At 47.7% G+C, this 18,078-nt stretch overlaps 1 protein-coding gene and 1 pseudogene across 1 annotated transcript; one reads left to right on the forward strand and one right to left on the reverse strand.

Moving 5' to 3' along the window:
* The first annotated feature begins 2,857 nt into the window (after window positions 1-2,857).
* LOC125360297 lies at window positions 2,858-2,969 on the forward strand (annotated as a pseudogene).
* Window positions 2,970-10,073: 7,104 nt separating this feature from the next.
* On the reverse strand, window positions 10,074-17,641 carry Riiad1 (regulatory subunit of type II PKA R-subunit domain containing 1). Its single transcript, XM_048357284.1, has 5 exons — window positions 17,513-17,641; window positions 16,942-17,018; window positions 11,798-11,844; window positions 10,633-10,759; window positions 10,074-10,198 (listed from the first exon to the last, which is right to left on the reverse strand). The coding sequence occupies exons 1-4, from the start codon at window positions 17,597-17,599 to the stop codon at window positions 10,689-10,691; spliced, it is 282 nt and encodes a 93-aa protein (XP_048213241.1). The 5' UTR covers window positions 17,600-17,641; the 3' UTR covers window positions 10,074-10,198; window positions 10,633-10,688.
* Between the last annotated feature and the right edge of the window lie 437 nt (window positions 17,642-18,078).

Raw genomic sequence — 18,078 nt, forward strand, 5'->3', positions numbered from 1 at the left:
TGGCAAACACATAAATGAATAATTTAAGACACAATGGCCTAAATTCTTGAAAAACAAACAAAGTAGTACTGTGGCTCAAAGTGAGAGAGCACTAGCCTTGAGCAAAAGAGCTCAGAGACAGCACCCAGGTCCTGAGAGGTCCCAAGTTCAAGCCTGGACCAAGAACAACAAATAGTAAAGCTTATTCAGGACATCCAAATGGGATTTTTTTTCCAGGGATGCAAGGCTAATTCAATACCCAAAGATAAATCAATGTAAAAGGTTATGTTAGGGCTGGGAATATAGCCTAGTGGCAAGAGTGCTTGCCTCATATACTTGAAGCCCTGGGTTCAATTCCCCAGCACCACATATATAGAAAATGGCCAGAAGTGGCGCTGTGGCTCAAGTAGCAGAGTGCTAGCCTTGAGCAAAAAGAAGCCAGGAACAGTGCTCAGGCCCTGAGACCAAAAAAAAAAAAAAAAAAAAAAAGTTATGTTAACTAAAAAAAAAAGCACAAGACCATATCAAATAATATAGAAAAGCCATTTATCAAAGTTCATTCATGATTAAAAAACCACAAGAAAACAACCCAGCTCTCAGAAATGTAAGAGTACAGGAAAACTTCCTCAACTTAAGAACATCTACAAGGAACCTACAGTTAACATTATTCTCAAGGTGACTACTCTTTTCCTTTATAATCAGGAACAAGACAAATATGCCCACTCCCACTATTAACATTCAATATAGTGCAGTAATTCTAGTTATTATATTGAATTAAAAAGGGAAGTAGGGCTGGGAACATAGCCTAGTGGTAGAATGCTTGCCTAGCATGCATGAATCCCTGGGTTCAGTTCCTCAACACTACATATACAGAAAAAGCCGGAAGTGGTTCTGTGGCTCAAGTGGTAGAGTGCTAGCCTTGAGCAAAAAGAAGCCTGGGACAGTGCTTAGGCCCTGAGTTCAAACCCCAATACTGCCCCCACCCCAAAGGAAGTAAAAGGCACATGAATCTGAAAACTAGAAATAAAACTTTTCCTGTTTGCAAGTAACACGTCTATGTAGGAAAATCTCTTGAATCTACAAAAAATAACTCCTAGAACACACATATGTCACATAGACAACGATCATGAGCAACTATAAACAGCTCCTAAAAAATGTCTGCAGCAGTCCTGGCATTTGTGCTTCATTTGGCCCAGAACTTTCCTATTTGAGTATTAGTAACACCAAGTGGGGTCCTTGTCATAGTAATGCATTCTGTATCATGGGAAAGTGTTCCCAGCCCCACCTCCTTGATCCATCAGTCTCAGGATCCAGTCCCTACATCCACTCACGGCCAAGCCTGCTACTGCCTTTTCTTCTGTTAGGGGCTCATAGTTGGACTCAGCTGGGACTTCATCCTAGTTATTGGCTTGCAGATAAAGAAAGGAGGTGGGAGGTAGACCTTGAAGGAGCAGGTGTTTGCAGCCCAAAGGATGAAGTTTTAAAGCATCAGCCCAGATACTCCTATTCTAATCCCAGGGTCTCTTTTCCAATAGATTTGCCAAGGTCAGCATTTAGACCTGCTGAATTAAGGTCCAGAAATAAATCCTGTACCTGACTCTCAGTTTTGGGGGTGTCTCTTTACAAAATGCAGGAGTTAAGGAGGCTCTTAGGCTTTCACACTTGTCTTTAATTGGTGATTAATGGAACTCAGCCCTTTATTGTCTGTCTTCATTGCACGGAGTGCTCCCAGAAATAACCATCCAATAAAACCTGATAGAATATCAAACCTGAAATACCTTCCTACTAACATTCCCTTCCACTGTCCCCATTCAGCACTAGTGAGAGTTGAAATGATGACACTGATCGGTTGTCAGTGCCCAGAGCTGACTGACAGTTCAGGGGTCCTCGTTCCCAGCTGGCCAGTAAGTAATTCCACTTTAAAAATCTGCTCTCTCAAAGGGTTGGGGATTCAGCTCAATGGAAGAGCACTTGCCTGGAAAGTGCAAGGCCTTGAGTTCAGTCCTCAGCTCTGAAAAAAAGTAAAAACAAAGTCACTTGACTTTGCTGGGCACTCGTGGCTCACACTTGTTATCCTAGCTACTCAGGAGGTTGAGATCTGAGGATCATGGTTCAAAGCCAGCCGGAGCAGAAAAGTCCCCATGAGACTCTTGTCTTCAATTAATCACTACACACACACACACACACACACACACACACACACACACACACTAGAAAAACAAGTGGAGCTGTGGCTCAAAGTGGTTGAGTGCTAGCTTTAAGCAAGAGCTCAGGGACAGCACCCAGCCCTGAGTTCAAGCCCCACAACCAACAAAAGAATCTCCTTCCTCGGCCTTGGCACTGATGGTTGCCAGGATGAATTCCTTGAGAAACGTATGAAATGGGAATTTGAGTAGAAGAAGCAAATGAAAATGGGACTGGACAGAGAGGTGCTGGAACTGGGCGGCCTTGCTGAGCTGTCCCCACACTAAGGAAGGAAAGCGGACCTGTGCTCTCGCGCACCAACCAGGAGACAGCGTGGCCTCGAAGGGAGCAGCAGCTCGGATAGTTTTCAGTGGAGGCCGTTCCTGGAAAGGCTCAGCTAACGAACCAAATTCCCAGCTGCCCTGGGACTTGATTGTGGGGGTGGAGGAAAACAAATGTTCTCGCCCTGAAGGGCGATGTCTGGCTGGACACCTTGCCACCCATTCTAGAACTTTTAAACATGCAAGGTGGGTCATGTTTCCTAGGATGGCTGTGGACAGCCCTCCCATCCCAGCTGGCTGGTGACCACGTTCTCACAGGTTACTTCCCTGCTAAGGCGAATGTATCATACCGTAGCACACCCCAAAGCTTTTATTATACATCGGGCCTGAAAACAGGTGATTATGAATATGCCAGCATGTGTGTGTGTGTTTCATTTACAACAAAGACAGATGCAAAAAATAAACCTTTTGCAGCCCAGAACTCATTGTTCAGTATATGTTTTGTTCCACATAAGAAGGAACATGATTCCTATGATACTTGGAAGTGATAGGGGTATCAATACCCATTCAGGTTGGCTCTGAAAGTAAAAGCATAGCTTATGCTTCTGAGAATTAGTATTTCAATTTTCTTGTGATAACATGAAGATGAAAACAAAAAAAGAATGGACTCTGTGGTGCATGGGTGGCATGGCTCCCATATAGTATAGCACCCAGCAAGAAGGCCCTGTATTCATTCAAACAAACAAGAAAACTGAAAAAAGAATATGCTGATGAGGGAGGAGATAGCAAGTTTGATAAATGTACTCACTGCCTTACAATGAAACTGTAACTCCTCTTTACATCAGTTTAATAATAAATTAATTTTTAAAAAACAACAAAAAAAGAATACACTGTGTTTTGCATTTCACTTTTAAAACTACTAGGACTATCTGTGGCTCTGTCTGCACTTACTACACTGTGTGTTCCTTGAGGAAAGTATGCCAGGGCATTATGTCATGCGTACATGTTATACTCCCTGATGTTTGTTGAATGAATAATTGCAGACGTGACTAAATAGAATAATGCAAGGTCTTTCTCTTCAGACACATGTTAAAAGGAAACATCTAGATACTCAGGAAATCAGTACTGTCTAGAAAAAAGGTTCTGGGTTCTAGAACTTTTTACTCTAGCAATCTAGACATGTGCCTTCTTCCTACTCCCAACCCTGTTTCCTCTTTACTTCCTCCCTCTGCTCCTTCCCATTCAGTCCTACAACAGGCACACTAGGAGTGGTGGGACAATGCCCACAAGAGGGCAGTAGAGGCCGATCCAGCCAGACTGTGCCCAGCTTTTTATATGCTTCTGATTTCAGTTCCTCACCCTGAGAAAGCACCAGACCCAGGTGACCGACCCTGCAAGTCATGCAAGAGCTACTCTTCTGATTTGGGAGAGATCTCTGACAGAGAAGGTTCTGTAGGTTAGTTGGTGGCAAAGCTACACCTACCTGGAGCCTGATTTGTTCTGGCTTTGCACCTGTATAGCAGCTCCAACGTGAGCAACAGTCCCAAAGAAGCTCTGAACTCTTTAAGTCTGGGGGGCTGGACGTGTGGCTTAAATGGTAGTAGTGCTTGTCTAGAAAGTGTGAGGCCTTGGGGCTGGGAATATGGCCTAGTGGCAAGAGTGCTTGCCTCCAATACATGAAGTTCTTGGTTCGATTCCCCAGCACCACATATATGGAAAACGGTCAGAAGGGGCGCTGTGGCTCAGGTGGCGGAGTGCTAGCCTTGAGCGGGAAGAAACCAGGGACAGTGCTCTGGCCCTGAGTCCAAGGCCCAAGACTGGCCAAAAAAAAAAAAAAAAAAAAAAAGAAAGTGTGAGGCCTTGAATTCAAGCCCCAGTATTGAAGAATAAAAAGTTAAAAATATGAAATCTCTGCTAGGCGTTAGTGGCTCCTGCCTATAATCCTAACTACTCAGGAGGCTGAGATCTGAGGACGGAGATTCAGAAAGAAGCTGGAAGCAGAGCTGTGGCTCAAGTGGTAGAGAGCTTTGAGCACGACAGCTCAGACACAGCACCCGGGCCCTCAGTTTAAGCCCCAGAACCAGCATTAAAAAAAAATTTAAGCCGGGCACTGGTGGTTCATGCCTGTTATCCTAACTACTCAGGAGGCTGAGATCTGAGGATTGCAGTTCAAATCCAGCCCAGGCAGGAACGTCTATGAAACTCTTAATTGCCAATTAACCACCAGAAAACCAGAAGTGGGACTGTGGTTCAAAGTGGTAAAGCACTAGCCTTGAGCCAAAAAAGCTCAGGGACAGCACCCAGGCTCCAAGTTCAAGCCCTACCACTGACCAAAAAAGAAAAGAGATGACTGGATGCTCAGGCATCAGCCTTTACCCTTGACCCTGCTCTCCTTCCAGAGCTGCCCCTTCCTGTCTTCCTCTCAACCAAGTCACTTCTGCGTCTGCATTTCACAATCACTACCCCACCAACTGCAAATTCCATGGAAGCCTTGTAGTCTAAACGCCCTTACTTCCCCTCTGTTTTAGTGAATAACTCCATTATTACTTACCCACAAAATCTAGTTTCCCTTATAACTACTTCACATTTCAAATCACAGGTCCTATGAATGCATTCTCCTAAAGATGCCTAGAATCTCCATCTTTTTTTTTTTCCAGTCCTGGGGCTTGAACTCAGGGCCTGGGCACTATCCCTGAGCCTTTCTGTGCTCAAGGCTAGTACTCTACCACTTGAGCCACAGCTCCACTTTCGACTTTTTCTAAGTAGTTTACTAGAGATAAAAGAATCTCGGGCTGGGGATATAGCCTAGTGGCAAGAGTGCCTGCCTCGGTATACCCGAGGCCCTAGGTTCGATTCCCCAGCACCACATATAGAGAAAACGGCCAGAAGCGGCGCTGTGGCTCAAGTGGCAGAGTGCTAGCCTTGAGCAGGAAGAAGCCAAGGACAGTGCTTAGGCCCTGAGTCCAAGGCCCAGGACTGGCCAAAAAAAAAAAAAAAAGAATCTCACGGACTTTCCTACCCAGGCTGGCAGGATTCTCAGATCTCAGCCTCCTAACTAACTAGGATTACAGCCATGAACCACCGGTGTCCAGCTCCATCTCCTATTTTTGTGCTACTGCATAGATCAAGACTTCATCCTGGCTGGGAATGTGGCTTAGTGGTAAAGTGCTTGCCTAGCATGCATGAAGCCCTGGGTTCGATGCTTCAGCACCAACCACATAAACAGAAAAAGCCAGAAGTGGTGCTGTGGCTCAATTGGTAGAGTGCTAGCCTTGAGCAAAAAGAAGCCAGTGACAGTGCTCAGGCCCTGAGTTCAAGCCCCACGACTGGCAAAAAAAAAAAAAAAAAAAAAAAAAGATTTCATCCTGTACTTTCTAGATGCACATCCATCCACCCATCCATCCAGCAATGTGCACTTACCAGCTATGCCAGGTGCTGTTGTAGGTGCCAGCCAAGCAGTGCTGCACAGGCCTGACAAGGCCAACCCTCCGCTGGAGCTCACAGGGTTTGGCCACAGACAGAAACAACCAAATAAATGACATAACATGTGAGTGAAAAGTGCTGTGAAGAAAACAGGACTGGATTGTGTGATAGAAAACAGCTGGGGGAAAAGCCTATTCTAATTAATATTTTTAAAAATGTCTGGGGGAGACTGGATCCCTAGGAGAGCATTCTCTGAGACAAAGACACACAGCCATCTAGGGCACGTTACAGCTGCGGGATTCAGTTTCCCAGCTTTCCTAACAGTTCTAGCTAAGATGTCTGAGAAAGCCAATGGGGTGGAGGGCTGTGCTGGGCTGGGTTTTCTTTCTAGAAAAGACAGACCTGCATGCCTGCACAGTCCCTTCCTGGTCCTGTGGCTCCTCCCCTAAGCTTCAGAGGTGCAGGCCCCAAGCCAGGGCCAGCAGTTGCCCCCTCCAGACTTGCCGAGAAACGGAAGTGGCTCTTAATGGGGTTCTCTATTCCTTTCACCACAGCATGGCAGCTTGGACCACTAGCCCTGGGAAAATCTGGGGGAAAGACCAGGGGGAGAGTTCAAAACCTCTGAAGTGGGAACTCTGTTGGCACATGTGAAGAACAGAAGACCAATGAGTGTGGCTGGAACATAGAGAGGAAGAAGTCCAAGAGGCAGAAAGGCCCTGGTATCTGAATTTTCGGTTCCTGCAGAACAGGAGCTTCCTTTTTCCTTTTGTCCCTGTCCCGTTCTCTGCTGCACCCAGGGTGGGCCACGTGACCCTAGTTTGGCCCAGGGGATGTAAGTAAAGAGGACTTCCAAGAAAATGTTCTTCCATGATTAAAAGTGACAGAGTCAGCTGATACAGCTCTTTCCCCATCTCCTGCCTGAAATGCCCAAATGACACCTGGGAGGGCAGAGCCTCCTTGCCACCAAGAGGGGCAGGCTGAGGCTGGCAGAGGGGAAAGACAGAAAATGCTTGTCTGGGTGCTTGTCCACAGCTCTGAAACTCTGAATCCCGCCTGTTAACATTACCGGATGGTCAAAGTAACCCGGTTGCTTACACCATTGTAAACTGGGTTTATGTTACTTGCAGCTAAATACATTCTCAATGACATCAGGCCAGGGGTAAGGAGCATGAGCGTGCACCTTCACATTTACCACTTCTGGTCTTAAGCTCTGGGCATCACATTCATTCAGGCTCACATCAGGAAGTTCAACCTGCAGTACCCTCCCTTTTCTTAATAAATCAAAAACTTATCTGGCCCTGGTGGTTCACACCTGAAATCCTAGCTGAAATCTGAGGACTGTGATTCCAAGTCTGCCCAGGCAGGAAAGTCCGTAAGACACTTGTCTCCAATTAACCACCAAAAAGCCAGAAGTGGAGCTCAAGTGGTAGAGTGCTAGCCTTGAGCAAAAAGCAAGTTCAAGGACAGAACCCAGGTTCTGAGTTCAAGCTTCCAGACTAACACCAAAAAGAAGAAAAAAAAAACTTTCCTAGAGCCCCCCTGCAATTCTTCTACCCATTGCTTATGGCTGCAAGGCAGGCTGAAAAATCAGGAAATGTCATTGCCATTGCTAGATCGTTAAGATCATATATTGGACCAATATTATCTAACAATAACGCCTAGATCAAATAGGATCCACCACAGGAGGCTGAGCTCTACGCTGCCCTCAACAAACCTGCAGTTCTGTGAGGAAGATGAGCAAACGACAAGCGGGTTCTTTGCTTGGCGGAATGGAAGAAACTGGGGTACTCTGTCACGCTAGGTCTGTCTGGAAACCCTTTCCTGCCCATCAGATGCCAGTTCCTCTGAGATCCCCACACCCTGCACCAAACCTGGTGCTTGTCTTCCTCCTGTTACACACCTGTCCCATTTCAGGCACATAACGACTACAGCAGTTGTATCCATTCACTGTGCGTGTGCTCATTCTCCCTCCACAGATGTTGAACACTTGCTCTTTGCCAAATACTGCTAAGTGCTAGGAATCCAGCAGTGACCAAGTCAGATTGTTAGGTTCAGTCCCTGCCCTGATGAAGTTTGCAATCTAGTGAGACAGGCGAGGTCATCTCCCAGCCCTTACACTGTTGGGGACTCAGTTTTGGCCTTGGTGGGGGAAGGGTGCCAAGAGCAAGACACTGCCCTTCCCCTAGCCCTGGGACAGTGTAATAGTGAGTCCCTCCCATCTTCCGGCCTCAACCGGAAGAGAAGCCCCCCCCCCCGTCCCTGGGGGGCGAACACGTGCAGGCCACCATGATAGGGTTGTCCAGCCCACAAAGGAAGTTTCATGACATCACCTGATGGACAGCCCGGCTTAGCCAATGGCCAGTCCCCCTCCTTTCCCGCCATTACCGCTATATAAACCTCCCTCCCAATTAAATCCTTTGAGACTCATTCAACCATCCAGCCGTCTCCCCGTTATCTTTGTCCTGCAGTTCCTGACACATTATGGGGGGCCGAGGAAGGGATTTCGGCATCCCACTTCAGCCTAGAGCAGTCCAGAAAGGACACGCCTTACTCCTTCTGCCGGTATGAGGGGTAGGGCGGATTTTCTTCCATAGAATCGAGGTTCAGGCATTCCCCCCCAGGAGATGGGGGGAAGGGGTCCTCGAGACCCCAACATTTGAGCATCTTCTCCAGGGAAGTGAGGAGAAGGGGTCCTCAGAGATCCTGACATTACACAACCATGTGGCAGGACTGTCCAACGTCCCCCTCCCCCGCCTCCCTCTACCACCTAGCCCAGCATCTCACACTAAGTAGAAGCACTAGGAACATTAAATCCATTTTCTCAAGAAGGCTTCAGAGGTGCATTATTTCGGGACCAGGTGCTGGTGGTTCACACCTGTAATTCTAGGTACTCAGGAAGTTGAGATCCAAGAATCCTGGTTTGAAGCCAGCCTGAGCCGAAAGTCCATGAGCTTCTTACCTCCAATGAACTTCCAAAAACAGTTGGAGTTGTGGTTCAAATAGTAGAGTATCAGCCCTGAGCAAAAAAGCTCAGGGATAGAGCTCAGGACCTGAGCTCAAGCTCCAAGACCAACACACACACACACACACACACACACACACACACACACACACACACGGTACATTATTTTAAGAAAACGCTAGAGCTCCACCATGTGCCATGAACTCAGACAAAGAGAACCCTGCCCCTACTGCTGCAGGTCTGCTTTCCCAGGAAAGGAGCCCTGAGTGTCTTACTATAACCCTTCACGGACATCCCATGTTCTTAGTGCGTGTTCAGGATGCTTTTATTTGGGGGGGGGGGCGGAGTTGTTTTGGATTTTTTTTGAAACAGATCTATATAGGCTGGCCTTGAAATCAAACTCCAACCTTTACCTCCCAAGTGCTGGGATTACAGAATGTATGGTTTTTCGTTCGTTTGTTTTTGCTAAAGGCTTTGTTTGGATTTCCTAAACAATATCTCCTTCTCAGTGCCCAGAACTGTCAAAGTGCCATTCTGAAATCACAAAATGATTTTTCAGGTTCCTATTCCGTTGCTTATGTTTTAACAGTAATTGTAACAGTGCATTAAGTGCCCTGTTTTGGTGCCCTTTCTACTACTGCAGGTGATGGCAGCTGGGAAAAGGCAGGCAGAGACAAGAAAAATAAAATAATACAACCCCTGCTTTGGTCTGTGCTTCTGTTGCCACGGTGATGTTGACACACAACACAGGTGAGAGGTGCTCTTTAGATGGTGAAGGCCAGAGAGGGAGACACACACATGCACACCCCAGGCATGTAGGCCTGAAAAGGACTGCAGGAGGCCAGCTGGCCAGTTCTTCTGCCTCTCCATTCAAAATCAAACGGATGGACAGCTTGTCCCTAAAAACCCTCAAGAACAAAGTCTGCTGTCAAGCTCCTATTTTCACAATATGCAGACCCTAGTGGTTTTCAGTGTGTAATCTCAATCTCCTGTGATGTCTTCCGGCCTCATCCTCTCACTACTGCTCCCACAGAAATCAGTGGCTCTTGCTTATACTCGCTTGCTTATACTTGCTTGCCCTGGCGGTGAGATGCTGAAATGTGGACGCTCCCCCCTCCCCCTCCCCCCCCCCCCCCCCCCCGGTCCTGCCATGACCAGCCGTGGTCCTCCTCGCAGAGTGAGCGAGCAGCTGGAGTGAGAACCAGGCCCAGGCGCTCCTCTCTCCCCCAGGGAAGCACAGCGCAGAGCAGGAAGGTGTGGTTTTAATGAGATTTTTTTAAGCCTTTGAGACAGCAGACAGAGCCCAAGGCAATTTGAAAACCCACACCGCTGGCAACCGGCAACAGGGCTCTCAGGCTGTCAGATGACCCTGCAAAACAGAAATGGGTCTGCTCAGTCAGGAGTGTGGCCTTCTCCCACCTCACACTAAAAGAAAGAAAAGAAAAACTCCCAGCCTTCAGAACCGTTTCAGTAGTCATCCTGCTTGAAAAACAGGTGCGATAACCTTAATGGCGCAGCCTGGGGTTGGTTCGGCTGTGCTGGTTTTTGTTTTTGTTCTTGTTTTTTCCTGTCCTGGTCCTATGGCTTGAAGACTTGAGCTCTGTCCCTTAGCTTTTCCACTCAAGGCTGGCACACTTAAGCCAGAGCTCTACTTAAGGCTTTTTGCTGCTTAATGGAAGATAAGAGTCTTATAGACCTTTCTGCTCAGTATGGCTTTGAACTTCGATCTTCAGCTTTCAGCTTCCTGAGTAACTAAGATTACAGAGTGAATCCACCTTCCCATCTAAGTGAGGCTAACACCCACCCGAGGCTCGCTCCGTCTGGTCTCTCCCAACAGCTGAGCATCAGGATTTTGCTAATTAAGTTGCTTTCTTGTCTTTAATTAGCTGCGTGTGAATTTTGTTGGGAAGTCTTGGATCCGTGAAGTAGTCTGGGATAAAAATCAAAAAAAATAAAAAAAGAAGAAGAAGAAATCGTTTATACTAAAGTGGAAAGGATTGGGAGGGAGACAGCTTACTTTGCTAAAACCTTAGGATGGCTTGGTCCTAGCTGGACTATTGGGGACCCCTGCTGGACAGTGTCTAGGAGCAAGCCCGCCACTGTCCTGGCTCAAAGAGTTCCAATCCCCAGGGAGGGCCAACCCAGGCAGACTCGGGCTCCAGCTCTTTGTCCAGCCACCCAGAGCCATTTGCTCCTTGTCTGCTGACACACAGGATGCCCTCAGAGGGCTCACATTCTCTCCATTTTCTGCTCCCCGCCCATCTTGAGGTGCAAAGGAATGCCAAGTGTTATTCTCGTCTTCACTGGGCCGGCCAGCTCCTTTCTGAGAACCCCCTCTAAGGAGAGCCAGGCTCTGCAGGATGACGACAGAGGGCCTTTATACCCCGCAGCATGTGAGTCACAGGCTGCATCTGCTGTGTAGCAAAGACGTACTTAGACTTCTTTCCTAAGCATTTGAGAACACAACCTGCTCACAGGGTTAACTACTCCAGAAATGAGCCAGCTCCATTCCAGTCCTGCTAAACACCACTGACCTTAAGCCACCTCACGGCAACCAAGTCCATTAGAGTCACCTGGGGGACCTTCAAACCTATGGATAGTGGGCTCCACCCAGACTAATTAAATAAAAACATCTCTAGGGGCGGGGCCTGAGCATCGGTATGGTTTAAAAGCTCCCCAGGTGATTCTAATAGGCAGCCAGGGTCAGGAGCCCCTGTAAGATTCCCAGGGAACAGGGATGTGGGCATCTTCCTCTGGGAATTTCAAATTTCTTACCAATCCTCACCAAGAGAAAGTTCTGCCTCAGTTCTTATCTGGCCTCATTCTGAGGAAAAGACAACAGAGCCACAAAGCCTTCTGAAAACAGCGCCCCCCCCCCCGGCGGGGGGGAAGCATCTGACAAAAAAGAAGGGTCCCCAGACTACAGGGAGGACCCTGGGCCTGTCCAAATCTAAATTCCCAATCTTACCTGCAGCGAACTCTAGGATGTTGCTAGGTCTTTTCAGAAACATTTGTCTGCAAGGAAGTATGAGGAGAAAAGGTAGCGGGTAAGTCAAGCTTTAAGGCAGGCTGTGGCCACTGCTCAGATCCTGTAGGCTTGCAGCAGCAGTGCAGAAGGCAACTGAGACCTCATCCTCCAAGCCAGCAATCCAGGGATCTTTTTTTTTTTTTCTTATTTATTGTCAACGCGATGTACAGAGAGGTTACAGTTTCATACGTTAGGCATTGGATACATTTCTTGTACTGTTTGTTACCTCCTCCCTCATTCCCCCCTCCCCCTTTCCCTCTCCCCCAATCCAGGGATCTTGGGCAAATGATTTTCCTTCAACTCAGGCTCTAAGGCAGGTGCAAAACACCTGAGTAGAAATAAACCTAGGCCACTGCTTATTTCATTAAAAAAGCTTTGCTGGGGGGGGGGGGGGCTGAGGATATAGCCTAGTGGCAAGAGTGCCTGCCTCGGATACACGAGGCCCTAGGTTCGATTCCCCAGCACCACATATACAGAAAACGGCCAGAAGCGGCGCTGTGGCTCAAGTGGCGGAGTGCTAGCCTTGAGCGGGAAGAAGCCAGGGACAGTGCTCAGGCCCGGAGTCCAAGGCCCAGGACTGGCCAAAACAAAACAAAACAACAACAACAACAAAAAAGCTTTGCTGGCCAGGTGCTGGTAGCTTACGCCTATAATCCTGGCTACTCAGGAGGCTGAGATCTGAGGATCCTGGTTTGAAGCCAACTCAGGCAGGAAAGTCTATGAGATTCTTATCTCCATTTAACTACCAGAAAACCAGAAATAGGGCTGTGGCTCAAAGTGGTAGAGCACTAGCCTTGAGGGAGAAAGTTCAGGGATACCACACAGGCCCTGAGTTCAAGCCATACAGTTGAAAAAAAAAAAAAGCTATATTGTAGCTAGGTGGGGCTTGTCATTCATTCAGCAAACATCAAGCCAAGAGCATGAGGCAGTCATGAAGAGCATCTGCCTGCTCTCCAAAGGGCTCCTGTGCAATGGGTTAAATATGTATCTCATGGCATTCTGAGAAAGTTTAACCAGAAGTTCTCCCAGGATAAGGGACAGAGATACAATAAACAAGGCTGCGAAGATGGACTTCTGGTGGTGATTAGCTCTGAGTACAGCAAGCAGACACAATGATAATCCCGGGCGCCCCAATGTCACTTGGGTCAAGGAAAAGTTGTATGGTTCATAAAACATGTCCACCACTGTTATCTTGCTTTACAACATCCATGTAAAATGACAATTTGTATGTCCCTAGTTTACATATGAAGACACCAAACCTTCAAAAGGTTAATCATTTGACCAAGTTCATAAAAAACAATAAATAAAGAGAAGGCCCTAGTCTATAACTCCAAGGTTAGTGCTAGCTACCTATGCTGCCTGGCCCAACAGCCCCACTTCACATGTATTCTTGACCAGGGACTCTCTGCCCAGGAAGCCCTAAGCTTCAATACCAGAGCTCTAATAAATTTGCAGATTGCTAATAGCTCATGCCTGTAATCGCAGTTACTCAGGAGATTGAGACCTGGAGGGCTGCAGTTAGGAACTAGCATGGGCAAAAAATGTTTAAAGATTCCATCTCCAATGAATCAGCAAAATGTCTGATTGGAGGCATGGCTCAAGTGGTAGGGCCAGCCGTGAGCAGGAGAAGCAGAGCCTCATTATAGGCAAATTAATAGGTTGCTTCCCTTCTTCATTTCAATTTGATTGTTGAGTACAAATTATGTGTAAATTAACTGCACACAACATGAGGGATTGGTGGTTTTTTTCCTAAAATACAATGTAGTGATACCTTAAATAAGTTACAAGCAAGTAAAAGAGACCAGGTAAGTTCCCCAAAACCTTCCCCGGGCAGCTGGCACTGAGATACTGGCAGCACACATGAGATTTCTTTGGCAGGTGAGAGCTGAGGGACAGGAACACTCTAGATTCTGGGAAACAGCAAGAACCACGGCCCAGAAATGGAAGAATATATTCTACAGAGTGACTTCCTTGAGATTGGCAACTGGGGAGTCCCCAGGATCACCTCTGTATTGCCAGAGCCCAGAAGAACACTCAAAAGGTGTCTGTGCTTCTACTCCATGGACTCGGAGAATGAGCACCAGATTTCAGTCTGGCTGGAGTCAGGGCAGGCCCAGAGAGCAAGAAAAATGAGGAAAAAGACAATGGGGGTGCTGGAGGTGGAGCCTGGTGGTAGAGTGTGCACTCTGCACCCAAGAGTCCCTGGCTTTAATCCCCAGCAAAGCAAAAATGAAAACCAATGGCTACGGATGCATAACATGCGGTGTAGTCACACAAACACAGAAGTGGGAATGGGGGATCTATGAAGAAAGGCACCAAAAAAAGTCCATGCTATAAAACTCCATTTATGTAAAATGCAAAATGAGTCTGAGCTATTAGAAACTGAACAGTGGCAGCCAGGTGTGATGGTTCACACCTGTAATTCTCCCGCAGAAGCTGAGTCAGGAGGATTAAGAGTCTGAGACCAGCCTGGGCTACATGATGAGATCCTCTCTGAAACAAAAAAGATGCAGCCAAAAGGGGTCACAAGCTGGGCCCTGGTAGATCCCACCTGTAGTTATAGGTACTTGAGAAGCTGAGACCTAAGGATCAAGGTTTAAAGGCAGCACCTGTAGCAAAGTTTACAAGACTTCTTATCTCCAATTAACCACCAAAAAGTCAGAAGTGAAGCTATGGCTCAAGTGCTAGAGTGCTAGCCTTGAGCAAAAACCATTCAGGGACAGTGCCCAGGCCCTTGAGTCCAAGCCCCAGGACCAGCACGGGCACACACACACATCACAGTGGGACTGGGGTTCTGGTCAGATCTAATTTCTTCACCTGGATGCTATGGCCACATGCATGAGAAAGTGCACCCACCTTGGAATCTGTCACTTCTCTGTATATTTCAAAGGCATGCTTTGGAATAAGCAAAAAAATAAAATAAAATAAAGTGAAGAACTACTGAAGACTTTTTTTTTCCTAGTCAAGAAGTTATTGGGCTGGGGATATAGCCTAGTGGCAAGAGTGCCTGCCTCGGATACACGAGGCCCTAGGTTCGATTCCCCAGCACCACATATACAGAAAACACGGCCAGAAGCGGCGCTGTGGCTCAAGTGGCAGAGTGCTAGCCTTGAGCGGGAAGAAGCCAGGGACAGTGCTCAGGCCCTGAGTCCAAGGCCCAGGATTGGCCAAAAAAAAAAAAAAAAAAAATTAAAAAAAAAGAAGTTATATGACTGCTGTTATGATTTTGGAAGATTGAGTAGTTACCAAAAAAAAAAAAAGTCTTTCTACAATTTCACACGTGGTTGACAAATCTCCGGACCCAAACCTAAGATATCTAGGTAGCCAAAATAAGTTTGATCTCTATTCTTTGAATTTCTCAGGTCCAGAGTTGAAGGTATTAAAGAGTTGTGTGCATAGTATTTCTGTGACAGACCAAAGGGCTGTGGCGGAATGGCCATAAATCTCTACGATCCGGAAAACCCAAGAAGAAAATTCACTTTTCATTAAGAATGGTACAGAACTTTTCATGGATTGACTCCAGAGTAGAGACCTGTAGGACAGGGGCAGGCCTGCTGCGCAGAGTCCTGCTCTCTCCTCCTCCTCCTCACAGGGAGGACTGGGGAAGTAGCCAGTCCAATGCTGGGCTGATTCTGGCTCACTCTGGGAGCACTGAAAAGCAAATAGCAGTAGCACCAAACAAGCAAGCAAAGCAACTCCCCACACTTCAAACACCCTCTCCTTCCCAGAGAAATGCCTAAAGGGGGCCAAAATTCCATTTAGGAAAGCTGTAGGGACAGCAAAAGGAAAAGCCTGGCCTGTCTCACCTTGGAGATGGGGATAGTGAGGAAGGGAAGGGAGGCACCAGGGGCCAGGCCCAATGTATCCAACCTCCTCTTGGAAACTGTTCTTGGACAAACAGAGAAACAAGAACAGGACCACCCCAGACAGGTGATTCAGACACACCCTCCTCATTCACCACCTCCCGTGTACTAATCCCTGTTGTTTGTGAACAATGCAAATGGAAATATAATTCAAGCTTTTAACCTTTATCCCGATCTCTCAGACCACAAGCTCCCAGGATAGGAGCCTTGACGTTCTTTACTTCCTGCCGCTAGGTACAAAAGTGATGATGAATCACACATGTGACACTGACAGATAACTCCTAAAATTTTTACCCAGGCTTTACTCCAAGCCCCAAGAATCCCAGCCTTCACAGAGGAACTAGATAGAATTTATGATTTCTTTCCTGGTTCCTCTGTCCTATGAGCCTCATGCACCTGAGAGAAAAGGCTAAAATACAAAATCAGAGGCTTGAACTTGGAACTTCATTCATGCTAGACAAGTACTTTGCCACTTGAGTCTCTAATGGATTTGCACAACACAGTAGAAAGGGATGGAGGGGAGGGGAAAGGAGGGAGGGAGGGCATCCAATCCTTGAGTTTTCTACAATGCTCTCAGGTAGAGAAGAGCCAGACGTGATTTCTTTCTTAAATTTCCACTAAGGATCTTGAGCTCCTCTGGCACAGAACGGTGTTCTATACCCATTGGCTACTTGTTGGGTTTCCCAATTTCAAATTCCCTCTTCCAGGCATCATATGGTATACATTTATTTTTACAGTTAAAGTGAATGAGCATTCATATCTTTAAGAATTTAGAGATAGGGGGCTAGGGATATGGCCTAGTGGCAAGAGAGCTTGCCTCCTATACATGAGGCCTTGGGTTCAATTCCCCAGCACCATATATACAGAAAACGGCCAGAAGTGGCGCTGTGGCTCAAGTGGCCGAGTGTTAGCCTTGAGCAAAAGGAAGCCAGGGACAGTGCCCAGGCCCTGAGTCCAAGGCCCAGGACTGGCCAAAAAAAAAAAAAAAAAAAGAATTTAGAGATAACTGAAGGAAATCTTTACGGGATAACTTGACATCCTCAGTTACACCAACTTTATTTTAAGAAAAAGTTCGTCTTAGGATATTTCCTTAACTTTTAAGAAGGTAGAAGCAATAGGGAATGTACAAAGAAAGGACAGTCATTCATATTCATCTAACTATAGCAATGTTTGGTTAAGTTTTTCACTAGCTGCCCAAGGCCAGTCTGGAAAGTCACCTACCTGAAGAAGCCACTCACGAGCAACTCCACTTCTTTATGGGTCCTTAGGTACTTTTCATTTGCAATCCGAGTCTGGATCTGGAGCAAGAGCTAAAGGGTCACCCACCGCTCCACCAAGGGACAGATCCAGTTCAACCCCAGAGGTGTGAAAGGCTGGGCAAACAATCTCCTCCTGTAACCTAGATCTCTTCCCAGGGTGCTTGTAAGCCGAAGCGGCCCAAACCCCATCTTTGCACACAGATTGGACATCTTCAAGCTTCGTGCTAGGGCTTAGGAACTTATTACCGAGGTCATTAAATTCTTGTTGGTATCTGAAGAGAGGACTCTGGCACTAATTTCGCCCCTACTTTAAATCCTGCGTTTTTAAGTGCCTGTTGAGCTCTGTTCGGGACCCCAGAAACCCAGAGGTCCTCTCCCGGATGCTGAGCCAGGGGCAGGCTCCGGCTCCTCTTCCCCTGGGGGCCCTCCGCCCTGTCCGGGGTGAGGGGGGTGGGGTGGGGGTGGGGGCGTCCCGGCCCTGGGGAGCTGCACTCCGACCGACGGAGGAAGGCGTGAAGCCGCGGACTACGCACCTTGATTTTCCGAAGCTCCTCGAGCTGCTGGGGACTCAGGGCTCCAGGGTCCGGCCCCAGCAGCCCGCCCTCCAGCTCAGCCATCATGCTGCTGTCGTCAAGGCGACAGGACGCGACCTGGCCAGGCCCCGCCCCCGCCCCCACTCCGGGCCCTGCCTCCAGTCCGAGCCCCGTCTCCGGCCACGGCCCCGCCCCTCCTTGGCCCCGCCCCCATTCCGGCCCCGCCCCCGAGCCCGCCCCAAGTCTTCAGTGAAAGGAGAGAAACCTGCCCAGGAAAGGTAGACGGTTCTGCTTCCCCTAGGGCTAACTACTGGGGGGCGGAGGGGGCGGGGGGAGAATCTCCAAAAATCTTCATTCTTGGATTTGAGGACTTTTTTTTTTTGCCAGTCCTGGGCCTTGGACTCAGGGCCTGAGCACTGTCCCTGGCTTTCTTTTGCTCAAGGCTAGTACTCTACCACTTGAGCCACAGTGCTACTTCTGGCTTTTTCTATATATGTGGTGCTGAGGGATCGAACCCAGGGCTTCATGCATGCTAGGCAAGCACTCTACTGCTAAGCCACGTTCCC

This window comes from Perognathus longimembris, chromosome 11 (assembly GCF_023159225.1).
Source record: "Perognathus longimembris pacificus isolate PPM17 chromosome 11, ASM2315922v1, whole genome shotgun sequence".
In the NCBI taxonomy this organism is placed as follows: Eukaryota; Metazoa; Chordata; class Mammalia; order Rodentia; family Heteromyidae; genus Perognathus; species Perognathus longimembris.